Below are 17,748 nucleotides of genomic sequence, written 5' to 3'. Positions count from 1 at the left end.
TGGCTGTGCTTGCAGTGGAGTTTGGCTGAACCAAGGGCTGCTCACCTCCCTGCTCCTCCTCCGCCCTTTCTGGGTCACCGCTTGTTTGTTGCTTCCCCCTGGATTAAGGAAAGAAATGAAGATGGTGTGAAGGCCAGGGAAAATCTCCCCCAATGGGCTCTTTGGCAGGGGACTGGCCTGGAACTGCAGACCTGGAGAGTCTGAGCTCTGTGCCCCCAAATCCCACCTGTAGACATTTGCAAACCACTTTGTCCTCTGCAAACCTCAAGGGGTGTTTCCTGCTGAGTTGAAATAGAAATGAATTTGTTGAAATTAAATGAGAAAAAACCCCAGCATACACAAGGAGAAAGGGTAATTGATTTCATTAGTTTTGCCTGCTCTCAACCAAAGATAACTAATCCTTTTATAGGAAAAACAGAGCATCTATTTGAAGCTTTGCTTCTTTTTTTTTTTTTTTTTTTTTTTTTTTAACTTGCATGTTATTCCATTGATTAAACTAAAGCAAACAATGAGACTATTTCTGTCAACACAGCAAATCAAATGACATAATAATCCCCATCAGGATCACATCTGAGGAAAAATCAGGTTAAACTTCATAGCAAGCTCTAAATGCTAACCTGTGTGCAGGGAGGAGAGGAAATCTGCTTTATCTACATTCAGCGCTTGATCTAATTTACATAAAATACACCAGTGGTGCTTCGCTGTTAACACTTCATTCTGTTTGTATTTGAATTATCAGAAAAAAATGTTCTATGGGTAAAGAGGAAAGAGGTTGATAAACATCAAATGCAAATTAACAGGCGACAGAGCTGCTTTGTCCATTGGGGATGTGAAATTGAGGTAAATACATTCAACAAGCTTTTTTTTTTTTCCAGACTCCTGTTGTAAACATTTTTAAATTCTCATATGTCATTTCCCTTCCAAAATATCATAATCTTTTTGATATTTACATAGCTAAGTGCAAGCAGAAGCTGGAAGCAGAAGGGCTGGAAGATAAAATGCCTTGACCTGTATGGTTAGAAAATTTGGTAGGCACCCCAAAATGACCATTTAATCTATCTTCTTAGAAACAGACAGTGACTATTAAAAATTGAAATGTTCTACTACTTCAGTTTTACTTCAAGAACATGTCGCAACTACTCATATTGTAACATTCTTGGTTTGGATAAGTGAAGGGGAATTTTTTCTTTCAGTCAATGCATCTGCAGCTTATTTTGTCATAGAAAACTTCCAGGATGGGGTACCCATAGCTGCTCTGGGCAACCAGTGCCTTCCCACCTTCACAGTAAAGAATTTCTTCATGATATTTTATATAAAAGCTGTCATGAAGAAATGCCTTTCTGGATCCAGAACTGGATTAAAATGGATGAACTTTTCCATGTTTCAAGTTGGCTTTTCATACCTTGGCTGTTGTTTTGCTCATGAATACAATGTTGAGTCCAAGAAGGCGTCTCAGTTTTTGGGTGCAAGTCAAGTTGTGTATCTGGGACAATGTGCTTAGTGCACTTCCTAAAACATTTTGTTGTTTTCCACCTTATTTGAATTGCTAATTTAGCTGCTTATTTTCTTACTTAGCTTTTTTTTTTTAAACATCTGTTTAGAGTGTTTTAGAATTCTGGATCAATATATATTAAGCAGGTAAATTTTCAAACAATGTTGCTTTTACAACTAAGTGCATGCAATTCCTTTAAGGATCTAATTTAATACTTCAAAGTGATTATTATTTTGCCATGAAATATATAAATATATATATTTATAAATATATAAACTATAGTTTCGACTGCAAGGAGTATTGAAAGAATGCCTTAGGAACACTGTTGTCTATCTGTTGGAAAGCAGAAGTTCTAATAAATGTGAAAATTAGAGGCCATGCTAAAAGCAACTGTAGAAATGAACAGAGCCTGGAAAGTAGCTCTGTGCGGCTCTCGGGGCTGGGCCTAATTCCTTCTCTGGAAGAAGAACCTTTAAATAAAGGTCAGCCAGAATTGTTCTGGAGGCCTTACAGGGGCTTAAAAGAAGCCACTTAAGAACTTATATTGCCACTGGGAGCTGGCCTTTACTGCAAACTTCCCTGTGCTGGTTAACATTTATAAATACTTGCTATGTTTCCTCTGTTAATATGTTTGAATCATTTTGTATCCATTCTAACCAATTTTAATGCTCCACTGTGTGCTAAGTCTTTACCCTTGGTTCCTCTTCCTGCCAGCAGATTTTGTTTTCTCATGTTGAAATCCTACTTCAGATGTTTTTCATGTTGAAATTCCACTTCAAACATTCAAAACCTTTTTCAACATCTGCTTCTCTGCCTGTCTTCCAGCCTTCCTTATTCAGCAGAAGTAGTTGCTTGTCTCCTGTTTTCTTTGTACCTATTCCTTCCCAAAATGTCTTTTTACATCTGCCTGGCTGAACTTCAGCCTTTCCATGGAGATACCATGACCAGCTGAATAGTTTACAGGGAAAATAAATGCTAAGTAGAAGAGACAGAGAACAAAGGAGAAATTTATCATCCAAAGCTGCTTGGTAACAAGCTCAAAAAACTACCCTGTATTTGCAGAAATAGGTTGCTTGTGTAGATTTTGTGTGTGCAGCAGTGATAATGGTAAAGTACCTATGTTTAAGAATGCAAAAATAAAAATTACCTGCTTACAGACTCACTTTAATCATATGATGTTGGCATTTAAGACTCTAAATACCAAAAGTTAATGGGGCTTAACCTCTTCTTAGCGAGTCTGTGCAAATAGGCATGAGCAAGAGAACTCAGAAATAAGTTGCAGATTTGACAATTTCTTTACACAATTTTCTTCTTTGTTTCCTTAAAAAATAAAAGGTGGGGTGAAATTTCACTCTCGAGCCCTTTTGCAAAACAATGTGACACTCGCCCAGCAAAAAATTCAAGGGCTGGATAAATCTGTTCTTTAGCAGGTCAGTGAATACACTCTCCTGGTGGTGCTGATGAGAACCAATGGATATGACCATTGATTTTGAATATTGATTTCCAATCAATAATTCAGTTTGGAAGCATGAGATGCCACACTGAGAAACAACAGCTTCAGAGAAAAGTACAGGAGGAATTTTTGCTCATCATTCTGGTACTGTAATGTTTGTGTCAGAACTCATCTCCTAAAATATTTATCTGGGTGTTACAGTTATTTAACATCACCAGGAATTAATTTAAGTGAGGGACTGCTGAATGGGGAATAAATCTGTAATCGGGGGGTGGTTGTTTCTGTCTGGTGGAGCTGGGAGAACAAGGGAGCTCCAAGTGCCTTGTCTCCCTTGAGGTTTTGCTGTGGATTCTTTAGGACTCCTTGTGCATGTTCTGGCTTTTTTCTTGTAGATGTTTTCTTCTAGGTTTTGCCTTTGCCTGGCTGAGTTTTGTGTCTGTGGCTTTCAGCCCTGCCCTGGTTGGAGTTGTGGAATTTGGGTGCTGATAACATTTCCATTTGGGTTAATCAGATGCCTGTGTTTGTGGACATCTCTTTCCTGTCATTTGGGCAGTGGTGTCTCAGATCCACTCCATGCTGGCAGACATTAATGCTGACATTGGATAAAGTGGTTCTGCCCTTTCAAGCCCTGGCAGTTCACTTCTGGCCCTGTGCCATCTTTCTCCTGCTGCTTCTGCAAACATTTGCATAGTGATCCAGTTCAGAGGCATTATGGATGTGGAAACTAACTCCCCAAACAACAACAAAAAAAAGCTAGAGTTCGACCTGGATCAGTGCTTTGTTTTGCTTCACTGTTTGTGTTAAAGTAGTTTGGGGACAAGAGTGGAATGCTCTGGGGTGAGAAGGAGGGTGGGCTCGCTTTTTGGGAGGCAATGCTGGTTTCTGCCAGCTTTGAAGTTGGGGTACAGAGGGAACTTGAACCCATCAAATTGCAAATTGTCCTTTGGAATTGGTCTTCAATTCAAATTTTCCTCTGACCTTTTCTGCCCAGACAGGGAGAGGTGTGAAATGCATGGTGTGCTGGGACTCAACCCCCAACCCCACCTTCAGCTCTGTCTGAAGTGCATTTTTGTTTTAATATTATAATTAGAAAAGAAAATGCTTGATCTTCTCCAGCATTTTAATTTAGTACCTCGTCAAGCTGGTTATTGAAATTTATATGTATAATCCTGAATAAAGCCACAGAATCCAAGTGTTGGGAGCTCTGGCAGGTTTTATACAGAAATCCCTTTCCTGAATAGTTTCCTTCAGAGTTAATGACTAAATACCTCTTTCTAGCAGTGACTGTTCCTCCCCCAGCAAACTTTTCTCCTAGTCTGGTTCATGGCATTACTCAACCCCTGACAATGCCCACTCTGTATCCCAGATATTCCCACAGGTAGGTTTGTAACTAACCTCACAGCAGCAGTCTGGAGGGCTTCTACCTGCAGGCAACTGGGCTGCTATTGGGCAAATGAGTGTTTATATAAAAATAGATTGGTCTTATCTTGACTAGGAGCCACTGACCCCTGAATTTGAAACGCTGCTGTGAGACCTGGCCTTAGTGACCTTGGACAAGACATTTAGAGCTTGTGCCTCAGCTGTGTTTTAGGGACAAACAAGACCAGGAGGGTTTGGTACTTTGCAGGGTCAACAAAAATCACACAGAGCCATAAGTAAGCTGAAGATTTTGAAATGTGGTTTTTATAGCAGATTTATCTGATAATAACTGGATCTTCAATGATGATTCCCTGTCTGGCGTGTCTCTCTATTGGTGATATTTTAAACCCTTTCACATCAAGTTCACAATATTTAAGTTACAAATAAATATAAACATGTATACTTATTAAATTCCTTTTGTGTGATGTTCAACAACCTTAAGGCTCCAAGGAATAGATTAATTTATTGCTGCTCTTGGTTTTCCCCCTGCTGTGTCTGTTTGCACTCACTGGAGCACACCTTTCACCCTGAGAATGAGCTCTGGGAGCTGAATTTTTTCCTGTTTGATAACCTGTCCACTGTTTAATTCCAGCCTTTTACAATGCTCTTGTAGGGGTTTTCTTTTATTATTTTTTAGAGAAAAAGGAGTTTGGTCATAGTTTGGACTGTTTCAAACTCTCCTTTTAATGGTGTGGTGGCAGCAAATGACAGAATAGGAAATTCCAGCAGATTTTGTGAAAGCTGCAGGCTGGACTGAGAAAAAAACATCTAAAAATAGCATCTGTAAAGGGAAGGCAGCAGTCTGAGCTCTGCTTCTTTCATCTGGCCAGCTGGTCTGAGAAACATCACCTGGCCATAGCCCCAGAAGCTGGGTACACATCCTGCTGCTCCCTCCAAGCTAAAGGGCTGGGGGAAAAGCCCAATAATAATGGGACCATAAAGCCATCCTTTCACTCTCTCATCTTCCTGCTTCCTTGTGGCCTTCCTGTGTCAAAAGGAGTGTTTAACCAGCTACAGCTCAAGCTTGCTTTGTTTAGGGGATGTGCAGAGGACAGGACATTGCCTGGAGCTAGGGCACATTCAGTGCCCAGGAGTTGAGAAATGTGGACAGACAGCATAAGGTGGAACAAACCCTGTTGGCGTAACACTTTTCATTGTGTGTTTATTGCCAAGATGATAATGACGTCTGTTTTTATTCAATTACAGAGAATCTTGTCAGCACCTAGCACTTCTCTACACCAAAAGCAGTCACAAACTAAACACGATCAGTTTAACAGTAAGAATATTATGATCTCTTATTTTTTAAATTCTTGATTTTTTTTTTTTAAGAAAAGGAAAAAAGGCATCCCAGACTACCATGATAAACCTAATCTATGTTTCAGCTGTATTGAACTAACGAATTGCCAGCTAGGAATTAGGAATCTGGGATGCAATATTTTCATGGGTTATACAAGTATTAATTAGTAAGCCAGGCAACTTGCCTTATTTTTCTAATGTAGTAAGTTTGGTTGTGGAAAAATCTTTTGGAATATCCTTGGGACAAAAGTGAAACAGTTCCTAAAAGATAACAGCTTCCCTGTGGGAGCTGTGATAGCCAGCGTCTCTGGTTAAAAAATGGTGGGATCTTCCATCTCCATACAACTTGAGCCAAACAAATGGACAGTTTCTCCAGTATTGAAATAGTCTTGTTTAAAAAATGGTGTTTAATGATCTGTTTTCCCACTGTCCTGGTGGGGCCCATATCCTGTTCGTTTTGCCCCTGTGGATACAGACTTTCATTATCCTTTCCGTAGTTACTTGTGCATTATTTTCCAGAAGATTAGGTGTCTTGTGCCGTGTTGACAAGTCTCCAAGGAGTTCTTTGTCCCAATATTTAGTAAACTTAAAGGCTTGATTCCTGGGAGCTGGTTGTTCAGCTGGAGATTTTCCTTTCTTATTCTAAAATGAGATATTCCTGGGTAGTTTTTGCATGATAATCTGCTTGCCAAAACCTGGGGAAGGTTTTTCATCCTAACTCAACTCTTTTTATTTTGTTGCTATATAACTGCAGTTTACTGCTCTCTGTCGAATCCACTGCCCTGGAATGTGTTGCACTCTCAGATAGCTTTAGGGACAGACAAACCACGTGATGGTCCTTGTCTTTCTGCCCACATTCACTGGCTTGTACCTCTTATACCCTTAAATTCTGGGTATTGTCCTGCTGTATTTTGGGATCACATGTTTTAGCAGTGGCAGATAAATAGAGAAACCACAGAAATGTTTATGCTTTTTATTGACTTAAGGTGCTTTGGAGAGCAGCATTAATCTACAGTTCACTGAAGCAGCAAAAAAATGAAATACTCCCTGCAGAGTTTTCCTTTGTAAATAGAGCCTTGCATTAAGCTGCTGTGAACTGGCTTGCTTTCAGATTTCTGAATGCACTGGTTTTATCTTCATTAGTCATTATAGCTGAGGGTAATAACACTGGAATTATCCTTCATCAGAAACAACAATAAGGCTTGATGATGTGGGGGTGTGATGTGGGAGTGCTTGTCCTTGACCTCCAGCCTCAGGCCTGACTCATCACTGCTCAGCCAACCCATGGGCACCTTAAAATGGGAAATGTCAGTGGCAGTCTTTGGTCCTGCTCTGGAGTCACTGCTGGGACAGTGACTGGGCAGTGAAGAAGGAATTACTTGAACTAAAGTGGTAGGCACAGTGGTAAAAAATGTTCTTTTATTCCTTGCTGCTGTTTGACTTTATTTACTTGGGCTGATCTGGCTAAGAGGTCAGTATAGAAAATGTGTATTTGGGTACCTCAGTAGAGTCACCTGGTTTATGAATGGTCAAGTCACTTTACCATTCTGTGCTTGCTTCACTTTGGCTTTACTGTCTCTTTTTAAACGTGACCTGTCAGTGAAATTGCTTGTTTGGGTCTTAATTTATTTATTTTTCTTTTAAGTGAGTTTTTTATTTTGCATTAAAAAGCAGAGGAATTGTCTTGGAAGATTAGTCACAAGAAAAAAGAAAAAATATTTTTGGCCTCCTAAATCTGGAAAATGATATTACGTCCAAGCACTGCAGAGTTTATTTTTGTCTTTTCAGTTTTTTCTGCTGAAAATGTTTACCTCCTTTTTTCTATAGAATAATGATTTTTATATCCTGGAGCAGCTTTTAGGTTGTGGGACAAAAAAATTTACTTTACTCTTGTAGGTGGAAAAGCCCAGAAGGAAAATGTTCTGCTCTTCTTAGTGTGAGACCCCTGATTACAAATATCTTTAGTCTGGAATAAGCATGACTTTCATTTTAGCCTAAGCTATAGCACAGATTAGAACTGCTTCTAAACTGAGTATATATAATGGACAGATTTGGGTGGTGCTGGTTTAAAAAGATGTGTGGGTCACAAACCACGGAGCAGCATCTGTGTCTGTCTGGCTCCCTGTAGGATTTAATTTTTTGCTTGGTTCCACTATTTGGGCATACTGACTTTTATGAAACCCTCACCCGTGCCGATTCTTGATGTACAGGATGTATGTTTAGCATTTACATTAATTCTCTGAATTGTCTTTTCATTGGGAGGAGGAAGCTTCAAAACCAGACCTAGCTCTTAGTAGTACTGTTTTCAGCAGTGCTGGTTAGCACAAGACTGGGTAATTATGCTGTTTTTCTGGATCCTTTGGGAGGTTAGGTGTGCCTGGGAAGGAAGGTCATATTCTTTTTTACTACTCTTTTTTCCTTCTCCTGCCCTTCCTCTTCTCTAGTAAATTGGTAGCTAGATTTATTTCCTTTACACTCTGCCTCCCCACATAATTGACAGAAAGAAATAAAAGGAGGATAAACCATAAAACTTCCTTGTTAAATGCATGTTATTTCCAAGAAGAAAAAAATGTATGGCTGATTCATTTTGAAGACTTGAACTGTAACTTATTTGTTTCTTTTTCTCCTTGTACTGGCAGGATAAAAAACTTTAACATGCCTCGTAGCCCTACATCAAGTGAAGATGAAATGGCACAAAGCTTCTCTGACTATTCTGTGGAGTCCGAATCAGACAGCTCCAAAGAAGAAACCATTTATGACACAATTAGAGCAACTGCAGAAAAGCCAAGCAGCAGAATGGAAGACAGTCAGAGCAACACTTTAGTGATTCGAATTATCATACCTGACCTGCAGCAAACGGTAAGACAGAGTGCACTGCAATTAAACAAAGTGAAATTAATTATTAGCTTTGCTGGCTTCAATCTGCAGTACATCTGTTCCCTTTCTTTCTTTTTTGATGTGTTGCAGACAAAATTCATGTTTTGGTTTAATGTCTACGCTTTGTACCCCAGTGGTTTATCTGACTGGTTGCCTCAACTAAAGGCACCATCCCTTCTAAGAGAATTTAGTGCGTTGACCTGATGAAAGCCATGTTCATAAAGTAAAATATATCTCTGATCTGCATTCAGAGATTTTGGGTACAAGAAAGACTTAGGAATCCATAACCTCATCAGAAGATGAAGATTGAATCAAAAAATCACTTGTTAACTCTATGAAAGCCTCATACACACACACACACACACACACACACACACACACACACACACACACACACACACACACACATATATATATAGCTTCTCCAGTTCCTCTTCTCATGAAATAGTTTGTGATTGACACTAGACTGGGGTCCTGCAAGAGGTAATCAAATTCTCTCTCTTTACTATATTTGTTGTCTTTCTCTGGCAACCTGCCTTACAAAAGACATCCGTTTTAGAGAATCTGTGGCTTTTAGAGTGTAAAGATGAGGAAAAAGAAGCACAAATAAACCTTTCCTTCCTTCTTTGCTGCCACAACTTTACTACAGGGTGTCATTTCTGAACCTTCCAGCCAGAGAAACCAACACAAGTGCTGTGATAGGAATAACAGTGTCATGTTGGAAAAGGTCTTGGGAGAGACTGATTCTGTCAGAACCACAATTTGTCTGAGTTTATTATTAATTATCTGAATTACCCTGGGTCTCCTTGAATGCTGCTGTCAGGATTTTCAGTGGTGGCACTAGCCTTTTGAAATTTCCAAGATGATTATAAAAACACATCCATTTTATGGATGTGAGCCACATACATCACTCTGTGCTGACATGGAAGAGCTACATCATGCCCTGCTGCTGTCAAAGATTTAACTCCAGTGAAACCCTTCCTTTCCTCTTAATTAAATTCATTTCTAGAATGATAGAGATGGGCTGGCAGCAGCCTGACAGGGAAAAGCTGTTTTGATGGTGTGCCCTAAGGTGTGGTTCTGGAGCTCTTTTTTGATGATCTTACCAACTTGCTCTATCTGTGGCCCTGTCAATGAATAGATCCATGAAAATGGAACAGAAATACCAGCTTTTCCTGCTATGTTTACTCTGCTGTTACAACCACAGAGATAGTAGCTTCTTGGAGTCCTCTTATTTAATTACTCTGCTTTTTAGATCAGTAATAAGTTACTTATTGACACTATCAAGACAAATTTAAAATTTAATTTTACCATTTGTTAATTTTTATTGCTTTCTTGTATTTCTTTTTCCTTTTCAATAAACTCTTCATGAAAAGTAACTGAATTGTTTTAAGTGGTTCTAAAGCAGTTGATGTATTTCTTATTTAATTTATCAGCCCACAAACTCTTTGTGCAGGAAAGTGAAACCTGAATTCAGTTTAGCAAACAGAAATATTGGTGGATTAAATGTAGTGAAGAAAACTGGAGAAGACTGGAGTTTGAGCTGTTGTACAGCTACAAGCCAGAGCAAACATAGGCTCCATTTCCTGTATAATTTTGATTAATTTAACATATGAGGTGTTTAAAATCAGGCTTTTTAATCAAAGAAGCATGAAATAACATAATTTAGTTTTCTGCTTTTTTTGGTTTTTAGGGAGTATGATCAAGAGTATATTTGTTCTAAGGAAGACAAGTTTAGGGGTTTAGATAAAATTCATCCCACTGGGAAGTTTTAAAGCCTTAAACAAACTCCAAGATAATGAAGTTTGCTAATCTGTGGTGGCTATGGTACAAACTACCTTTATTTCACTGCAGGTATGAGATAAGCACCAAGTACCACGAGTAGGATGTGCTGCTATGGAAAATTTTATAAATTACATTGTAGGAAGTCTGTCTTGTTGCTCTTTTTATTCTCATTTGAAACTTAGAAGACAATGTGAACCTTGACAAGTTCATACAGAGCCCTTAAGAACAATTGCTTTTCAGTTCTTAGATCAGGTTTTTTTTGGGGTGGTTTTTTTTTTTTTTTTTTTTTTTTTTTTTGGTCTCCTTCTCAATTCGGGTGATAAGGGTGATAAGCCACTTTACTGAAACACTACTTGATGTTAATGGTAATTTTTTATTGCCTAAGTGCACGACCTGTATTCAATAAGTGTCATCCTTCTCATGGGAGGGTGGAGAATATTCAAATGAATGACTGAAACATTTCCTGAGCTCAGTGAAATTCCTGAGGGAATGGAGAGTGTGGAAAGTTCTCCACAATCTCGAGGAGTATGGGTAAAACAGCTGTATTATCTGGCATATATTATTTGGTCTGAATCCAGGCCCAGTCATATTGTATCCATTTCCTTTTCCAGCCTGTATAGGAACAAATCCCAAGTGATGCTGCCTATAAGTGAAATCAGTCTGGTTCTTCAGGAGCTGTTGTCAAGACCTCCTTTACCTTGATATTCTGACAGGATGGTGTTTTGTGCTTAGAATTGCTCTTTGCCACAGACACTGACAGCAGTTCTGTCAGCCAGTTGTTTTAAGGAATGTTTTCATCATTTTATCATCTACACATGGTGCTTGTTCCACTTTTTTGTTTTACCCTGTACTTAAATGCTTCCTCTGGTTTATGTTTAAAGTCAAAATGCTCAGATCCATACATTTTATTAAATTCTGAGGCTGAGATGGGTTTGGGTCTGCTGAAGACTTCTCTGAGACACCTTCTACCCATCTGTTTTGCTGCTCCACTGCAATAATGAGCATTTACTGATTCCTCCCTCCCCTGGGTTTTGCAGTTTTTAAAATTATATTGGACTTTCCATGCAAAACCTTGTTTGGTAAGTGGCAGTTTGGTATAGGAACAGCTTAAATTGGAGCCACTTTTTGGTGTTCTGTTTCTGCATTGCTTTTTATACTTTTGTATCCTTTCTTTACTTTTTTATTATTTGCTGGGTTTTAGGATTAAGAATCTTTTCCTTTAGTGCTTTTGCTTCTCAGATAAAACACTTTGTTTACTTTGTGCAATTTTACCTTAAAAAAATAGGAACCCGGTTGTGACAACTGCAGTTTGAGTCCAATTTTTCCTTGGGATGCCTCCAATTTCACTTGTTTCCAGATTGTGCTGCCTCATAGATACTCCAGGTTTTATTTTGCAACTTTTCCCCAGTATTCTTCTGTATCCCACTTTGTGCCTGCTTGTTCCTTGATGCTTTCTGTTTGCTCTTCCTTGTTTTATCTTCAGTTTGATAAGAGAAGCATTGTGCTGCTGGTACCTGTTCACATGCCCTTGACCTGGGCAGGTGATCTGCTGACAGCCTGGCCAGACTGGTTTTTCTGACCTGTCCCTTCATGAATTCTGTATTTCCTGAGTGCAGCCTGATGAAGGAGAGCAGTGTTTCAGCAGAGAATCAAGCTGAACACAGCACAAACTAAAATGTGGGACTTGCTCGCTTTTCTTTCTGTGATGCCAAACTCTCATTTGTGTTTCCCACTCTTTGGCTGTCACATCTTTAATATCAACATCTCCCATTGAAAGGAATGATTCATGTTCTGATATCCTGGCAATCATATTTTTGGAGGCAGCTGTACAAACCATTTTGTCATGTCCCTCAGTCACAGCACAGTTTGTGTGATTGACAGCTGAGCAGAAAGATGTGTTTGCTGATTGATTTTAAGCAGATAAATATATCCCTCAGACATTCTGTATCATAAGCATTATTCCTACTGAATTAATATCTTCCCTTCAGCTGAGGGAGCTGTATTTTCCCTGGCTTCCCATCCTGCCCTTCACTCAGTGACTTGCTGTCACCAGTGTGCAGGAATGCAAGATTACAATTGACCTTATCTCCTGTGATCCAAGGAGCTTTCACATCCCAAACACAGGCCTTGCATCTCAGCAGCCAGTGCTGATGTGCTGTCTTGCTGCTACACTTGCATTTTGAGGGGCCGGCTGTGGTTTTGACAGTGACTTTGAGTCACTCAGATTTTTTTTTTGCTGTTCTTTGTGGTTTTTTTACAGTGAGTGTATCTATCAGTGCAACACATCTTTGTTTCATGTGTTTCTGTAGTTCCTTGTCACTAAATGATCCCTATTCTTTAATTTCTTTTTTCTTGTCATTGAAGATTAGAAAAAGTTGTCCATTTTTTTTTTGACTCTGCTGCTGCCTCTTTTCCTTGTGGTTACCATGCCATGTGTGCCTAAAGAATTGTTCCTTATTTCATAACTAGAGCAGCCTGTGTGTAGGTCCTGCTGTGACTGAGCTGATGTTTCCTCAGGATACAGAGTGTGGCAGTAAGTAATGACTTGTCTGCAGGATAGAGGGAATGGCTGTGGTGCTCCCTGCCTGGAGGGCTGCCAGGAGGACACAGAAGCAGCACAGTGGAGTTGTTCCAGGGACAGGCTGATGGAAAATGCACCTTATGCAGCGTCTGAGTGCTCCTTTTTATCCTCTTGGTCAGCACCTGCCTCTGAGAGAGTGGTAACAGCTCCACTTCTATGCTGCCTGCCTTCATGGAAAGCATAAATAATCACTTTTCACACTGGTTTCACTATTCTCAGCCTGAAACATTTTGTTAGCAAAAAATTCTCAAGTTATCAATTTACTTTTTACATAACTGATCTTATTTCATTCTAAATTGCTAATGGAATCAGCCTTTTTTACAATAAGCCCCCTTTTGTTTCTTATGAATCACTAGGAGAGCTGTAGCTCTCACTGAATTAGTTTGTGAAATATTTGCCTGCCATCAAGAACAGAGCGAACACAAGAACAGACTGAACAAAATTGAACATGTTTGATTCTCCAGGTGTATTAAAAACCAGCAGACTTAATTAAACTGTGATCAGAAGTAACTGCTTTGTATTTTTAAAATCAAAACAGTGTCATACAAGTCCAAAATTAATTTCTTTCATGTAAGAAAGACTTTCCTTGGAGGAAAAGAAATACCTGTAATTTCAAAATTATCTTCCTATTTGAATAACACTCACAGAAGTCTTTCAGAATGTGTGGATAATGTTAAAAGTTAAGTTCATTGCCCACCTTGTAACTGACAGTTTTGCTGGGAAGTGCTGATGTTTGAGTATGAATCTTGTATTGAAGTTTGAATCCATGTAGGAGTCATGGGGCAAGTGAGGTGCAGAGGGAACACAGGGATTTCAAACAGATTTTCCTTGTTGCTAAGCCAATACTGTAACTACTGGGATGTTTGGGAACGAAAATACTTGTTACAATCTACTTTGAATTCCTGTCTCCTCCCCTTCAGCATATAAACCCTCCCCCCCCCCCCCCCCCCCAAATTTTCACAAAGCATCTTGAAAAATAAAATAAGTAGGGGAAATGAAAGCTGCTTCCTAGCCAGCCTTACTTGTGACAAAGTCTGATAGTTCATTTCATATTGAAGACTGTAAAGGATTAAAGCAGAAAAACAGCATTGTGTGTTCAGGATGCACATCAGAGGCACCAATTTGTTTTCTAGGCATTGCCATCTGCTGGTACTTTGGAACCAGTGACAGCAGTGCAAGCAAAATCCCTAAACTCCTCAAGTCCCTATATTCCAGCCTGGTAAGAAGCAGAGAACTGCAAAAGTTTGTCAAGGCTTTCAAGTAATTTGCTTCATGTTGTATCATTCCTCCCATAAACTTGCCCTCAGATAAATGTAACTAAAAGGGAAGTAGATTTTTTGCCTGAAAACCATTTTTTTTGTGAAATCCAAAAAAATATCTAGTATCTTCTGATATTAGAAAAGCCAAGAATCAAGTGGATAGTTAAACACCTTGTAACATCCCTTTTGAACAGGTTTTCCATGAAGGTGCTCTCTCTCTGAGGAAGGATATGTGTGTTCCTTGAGGTTTGTGGAATAACTTGAAATGTCCTGTGTTTTCACACTACTTGTGCATTAGGTATTATCATTGCACATATGAAATAGAATTCTTAGCTTTTTTCACTAACTGGGTTCCTTAAAATAACTTCCCTTTGCAGAAATGCATTCGATTTAACCCAGAAGCTTCAGTGTGGGTTGCAAAACAGCGGATTTTGTGCACTTTGAACCAGAGTTTGAAAGATGTCCTGAATTATGGACTGTTCCAGCCTGCAAGCAATGGGAGAGATGGGAAGTTTTTGGATGAGGAGAGACTGCTAAGGGAATACCCACAGCCAGTCAATAAAGGAGTTCCTTCACTTGAGGTATTTCTAGATCTAACATCTGAAGCATTTCTATTCTGATGCAAACTGTGCTGAAAGCTGTATTTGAGGTGTCTGCATGCACCTCAATTACATCTGGAAAATGCTTATCAGCAAGTGTGAGCTTGAACCCTTGTTCACAGAAGTGCTGGCATTCCCTGCTCATGGGGCTGGTCCATCCCCAAAAAGTGGCAAGGAATCAGCCCTTCTGGAACAGTAGGGTTTTGGAGTTTTCCTTTGCTGAGGACACAGGCCATGTATCTTATTTAGGTATTTTGAAGAAATGTAAGGTCCTAGGTGAAGCTGTTGGATCTGTGATGAGGTTTGCAATAGCAGTGTAGTAGTTGCTGGATAACCAGCCTTTGCTTTCTTCCAAAGAGAACTTTCTGTCTCAGTGAAGCCTTTTAAAATCCCCATCTAGTTCCCTCTGTGCAATCCTTCAGAGTGCACAGGTTGCCTCTGTCTGCCTCCTGGAAGAGCAGTAAAGGAGGAGAGGGTGTGTACTGGGATTTCTCCCTCTCTGTTGCTCCTGTAGAGGCTCTGCAGTTGAGGATAAGCTGGGCAGAACTTTTATGGCACTGAACAAACTTGGAGCAGAGCCAGAACATGCAATATATCATCAGCAAACTGGGGCATGAAACTGGCATGTAATTAATTTTGGTATTGCTTGTATGGTGGCAGATCAACCATTAATAATGTGTGGTTAATAGACTTACTCCACTATCACATAAATGCAGGAGAAAAGAATCAAGGTCCTGAGAAGGCTTCAGGTCTTCCATTTTCCAGGAGTTTATTTCAGAGTTTCAGTTGCTGATGACCACTTACAGCTGTAAGGAAATTAAACAGCCACTTTATTTTGTTTCCATCGATTTTAATGAGTGTTGACTACAGCAATTGAGGCGTTAAAAGTGATTTTGTGGAAAGCTGGTGTCAAAGCCTCATTTAGTGCAGTCCCTTGTGCAACAGACAGGCTGCATTCCTGGAATTCTGCATGGGACAATGAGAGAATGGTAAATTATAGCTGTAGAAACCCTCATGACTTTTGCTACAGATCTTGCTACTGCACCCAAGCTGCTCAGGATAAAATTTGACTGAGTTTCAGCCAAAAAGGCAATCCTCAGAATCTCATTCACAAAACCAGTCCTGTTCAACATCAGGAGCACTATTCCCATGTGCAAGTTCCTCTTACCTGAAAATTCCTTAGTCAATGTATCCTTTTTTGTTGTTTTTTATATTTCAGAAATGCTCAGCTGCAATTCTGAAATCACTATTTTTTTATTTAACATGCCTTCCCAGCTTTCTGCCTGAGACTATAAAGGAAAGTGCACAGGAATCCTTGAGGAAAAGTGCTTTTCAGTGTAATTCTTGCTTATTTCTGTAGATTCTAGAGGCTGGTCCCATTTTCCATACACCTCCACTGATCTCAGTGTATTTGTACAAGATATGAATTTTGCTTAAATCAAGTAAAACCATATGAAATACTGAACCTATTTCTAAAATTTAAAAGATTTTACCTAAATCTACCATCACAGTGGATGATACTTCCTGGTAAGGTCAGAAAATGATATTATGAGTTTTAAGTTTTTAAGTTTTAAAATTTCTTCCTTTTTTTCTCTCCTCAGTTTCGCTACAAGAAAAGAGTATACAGACAGTTCAACCTCGATGAAAAGCAGCTGGCCAAGCTTCACACCAAGGTATCCCAATTTCCTGCAGGAGTTAGCAGTTACCTACAGTGGATGTTGACATCAGTTGATAGAATACTTCACTTTTAGTCAAAATGTTATTTTTGCAATCAGAGGATGATGCATTTTCTGCTCTTTGTTTCAGGCCAATTTGAAAAAATTTATGGATCATGTCCACCATCTCTCTGTGGAAAAAATAACCAAGATGTTGGACCGAGGACTGGACCCAAACTATCATGACTTAGAAAGTGGAGGTCAGAATAACAAAACTAAGCAGCATAGAGGAGTACCTTGAGTTAGTTAAACTGATTAACAGGGTGAATCCCACACATTCCTTCACAACTCTGAGCCAGTGAAATCTGTAGGGTTTTGCTGTCCAAAGGAGATAATTGATAATTTTATGCTTTGAACAGTATTTAATTTTTTTTTATAAAGTAACTCAAATTTTATAATTGTTCTTGCCTTTTTCTAAGTACATCCTATTCTCTTCCTTAGAAACACCCCTAACTTTGGCAGCTCAGCTTGACAATACAGTAGAAGTGATAAAAGCCCTGAAAAATGGAGGAGCACATTTAGACTTCAGAGCCAAAGATGGAATGACAGCTCTGCACAAAGCAGCCAGAGCCAAGAACCAATTAGCCCTCAAGGTAAATGCTTTCAGGACCAAATTATGTGCCATCTTGTTTAAAAAAAAAAATGCATAAAAGAGATTGTTTTCAGTTAATTACTGTATTGTTCTCCATGGATCCTTTAAGATGTGCTTCTTCTAGTACTTTCTTGTGGCTTTCAAATCTTAGCATTTGCTTTCAATAAAGAGGTTTTTAATTTCTGATTTATCTTTTCCTGGTAGGAAGAAAAGTGGTGAAATTTAAGCTTATTCATTGATACACTGAGATCTGTCTGAGGAAATAGGAATAGCATTATTGACACTTAACTCTTTGAAAGTAGCTTCCAGTGGCATGGATTGCACATTATGCCTTAACACAGTGTCTTCTCTTTTCTTTTGTATTTTAACAGGTATTCTTAAATCACTCTGATGGTCTAGATTATGTCTTAGGTTTATGGGTTTTGCTTATTCCCTTTTGACATACTCAAATTGCATGACATTTTTGATAAAGCACCTTGAAACTGAAGAGGTGAATGTGTTGCAAAGGTGATGCAACATTTACAGAGCTGACATTGCTGAACCTAGTGAGAGGATGGAAACTGGACATTGCCACTCCTTCTTTCTGTGCCATCCCCATAGATTCCTTTAGATCTTAATTCTTCCAAGGTCATTTCTTGCTTAATTTAGTCTGTGCTGTGGCCGACACTTAGCAGCTGATA

The 17,748-nt window shown here is 39.2% G+C and overlaps 1 protein-coding gene across 4 annotated transcripts in view; it reads left to right on the top strand.

The window, feature by feature from the left end:
* The window catches only part of SHANK2 (SH3 and multiple ankyrin repeat domains 2), a 269,302-nt gene that overhangs the window by 15,886 nt on the left and 235,668 nt on the right, over nt 1–17,748 (top strand). For all 4 annotated transcript variants that reach the window (XM_072929511.1, XM_072929512.1, XM_072929510.1 and 1 more), the window contains exons 3-7: nt 8,300–8,519; nt 14,540–14,743; nt 16,363–16,434; nt 16,568–16,676; nt 16,918–17,069. In XM_072929511.1, the coding sequence (XP_072785612.1) occupies nt 8,316–8,519; nt 14,540–14,743; nt 16,363–16,434; nt 16,568–16,676; nt 16,918–17,069 (741 nt within the window). In that variant the 5' untranslated portion in view covers nt 8,300–8,315. The remainder of the gene's footprint in view (nt 1–8,299; nt 8,520–14,539; nt 14,744–16,362; nt 16,435–16,567; nt 16,677–16,917; nt 17,070–17,748) is intronic.

This window comes from Taeniopygia guttata, chromosome 5 (assembly GCF_048771995.1).
Source record: "Taeniopygia guttata chromosome 5, bTaeGut7.mat, whole genome shotgun sequence".
Taxonomy (NCBI): Eukaryota; Metazoa; Chordata; class Aves; order Passeriformes; family Estrildidae; genus Taeniopygia; species Taeniopygia guttata.
The sequence above is the reverse complement of the archived record's forward strand: the minus strand, read 5'-3'. Positions and strand labels throughout refer to the sequence as shown.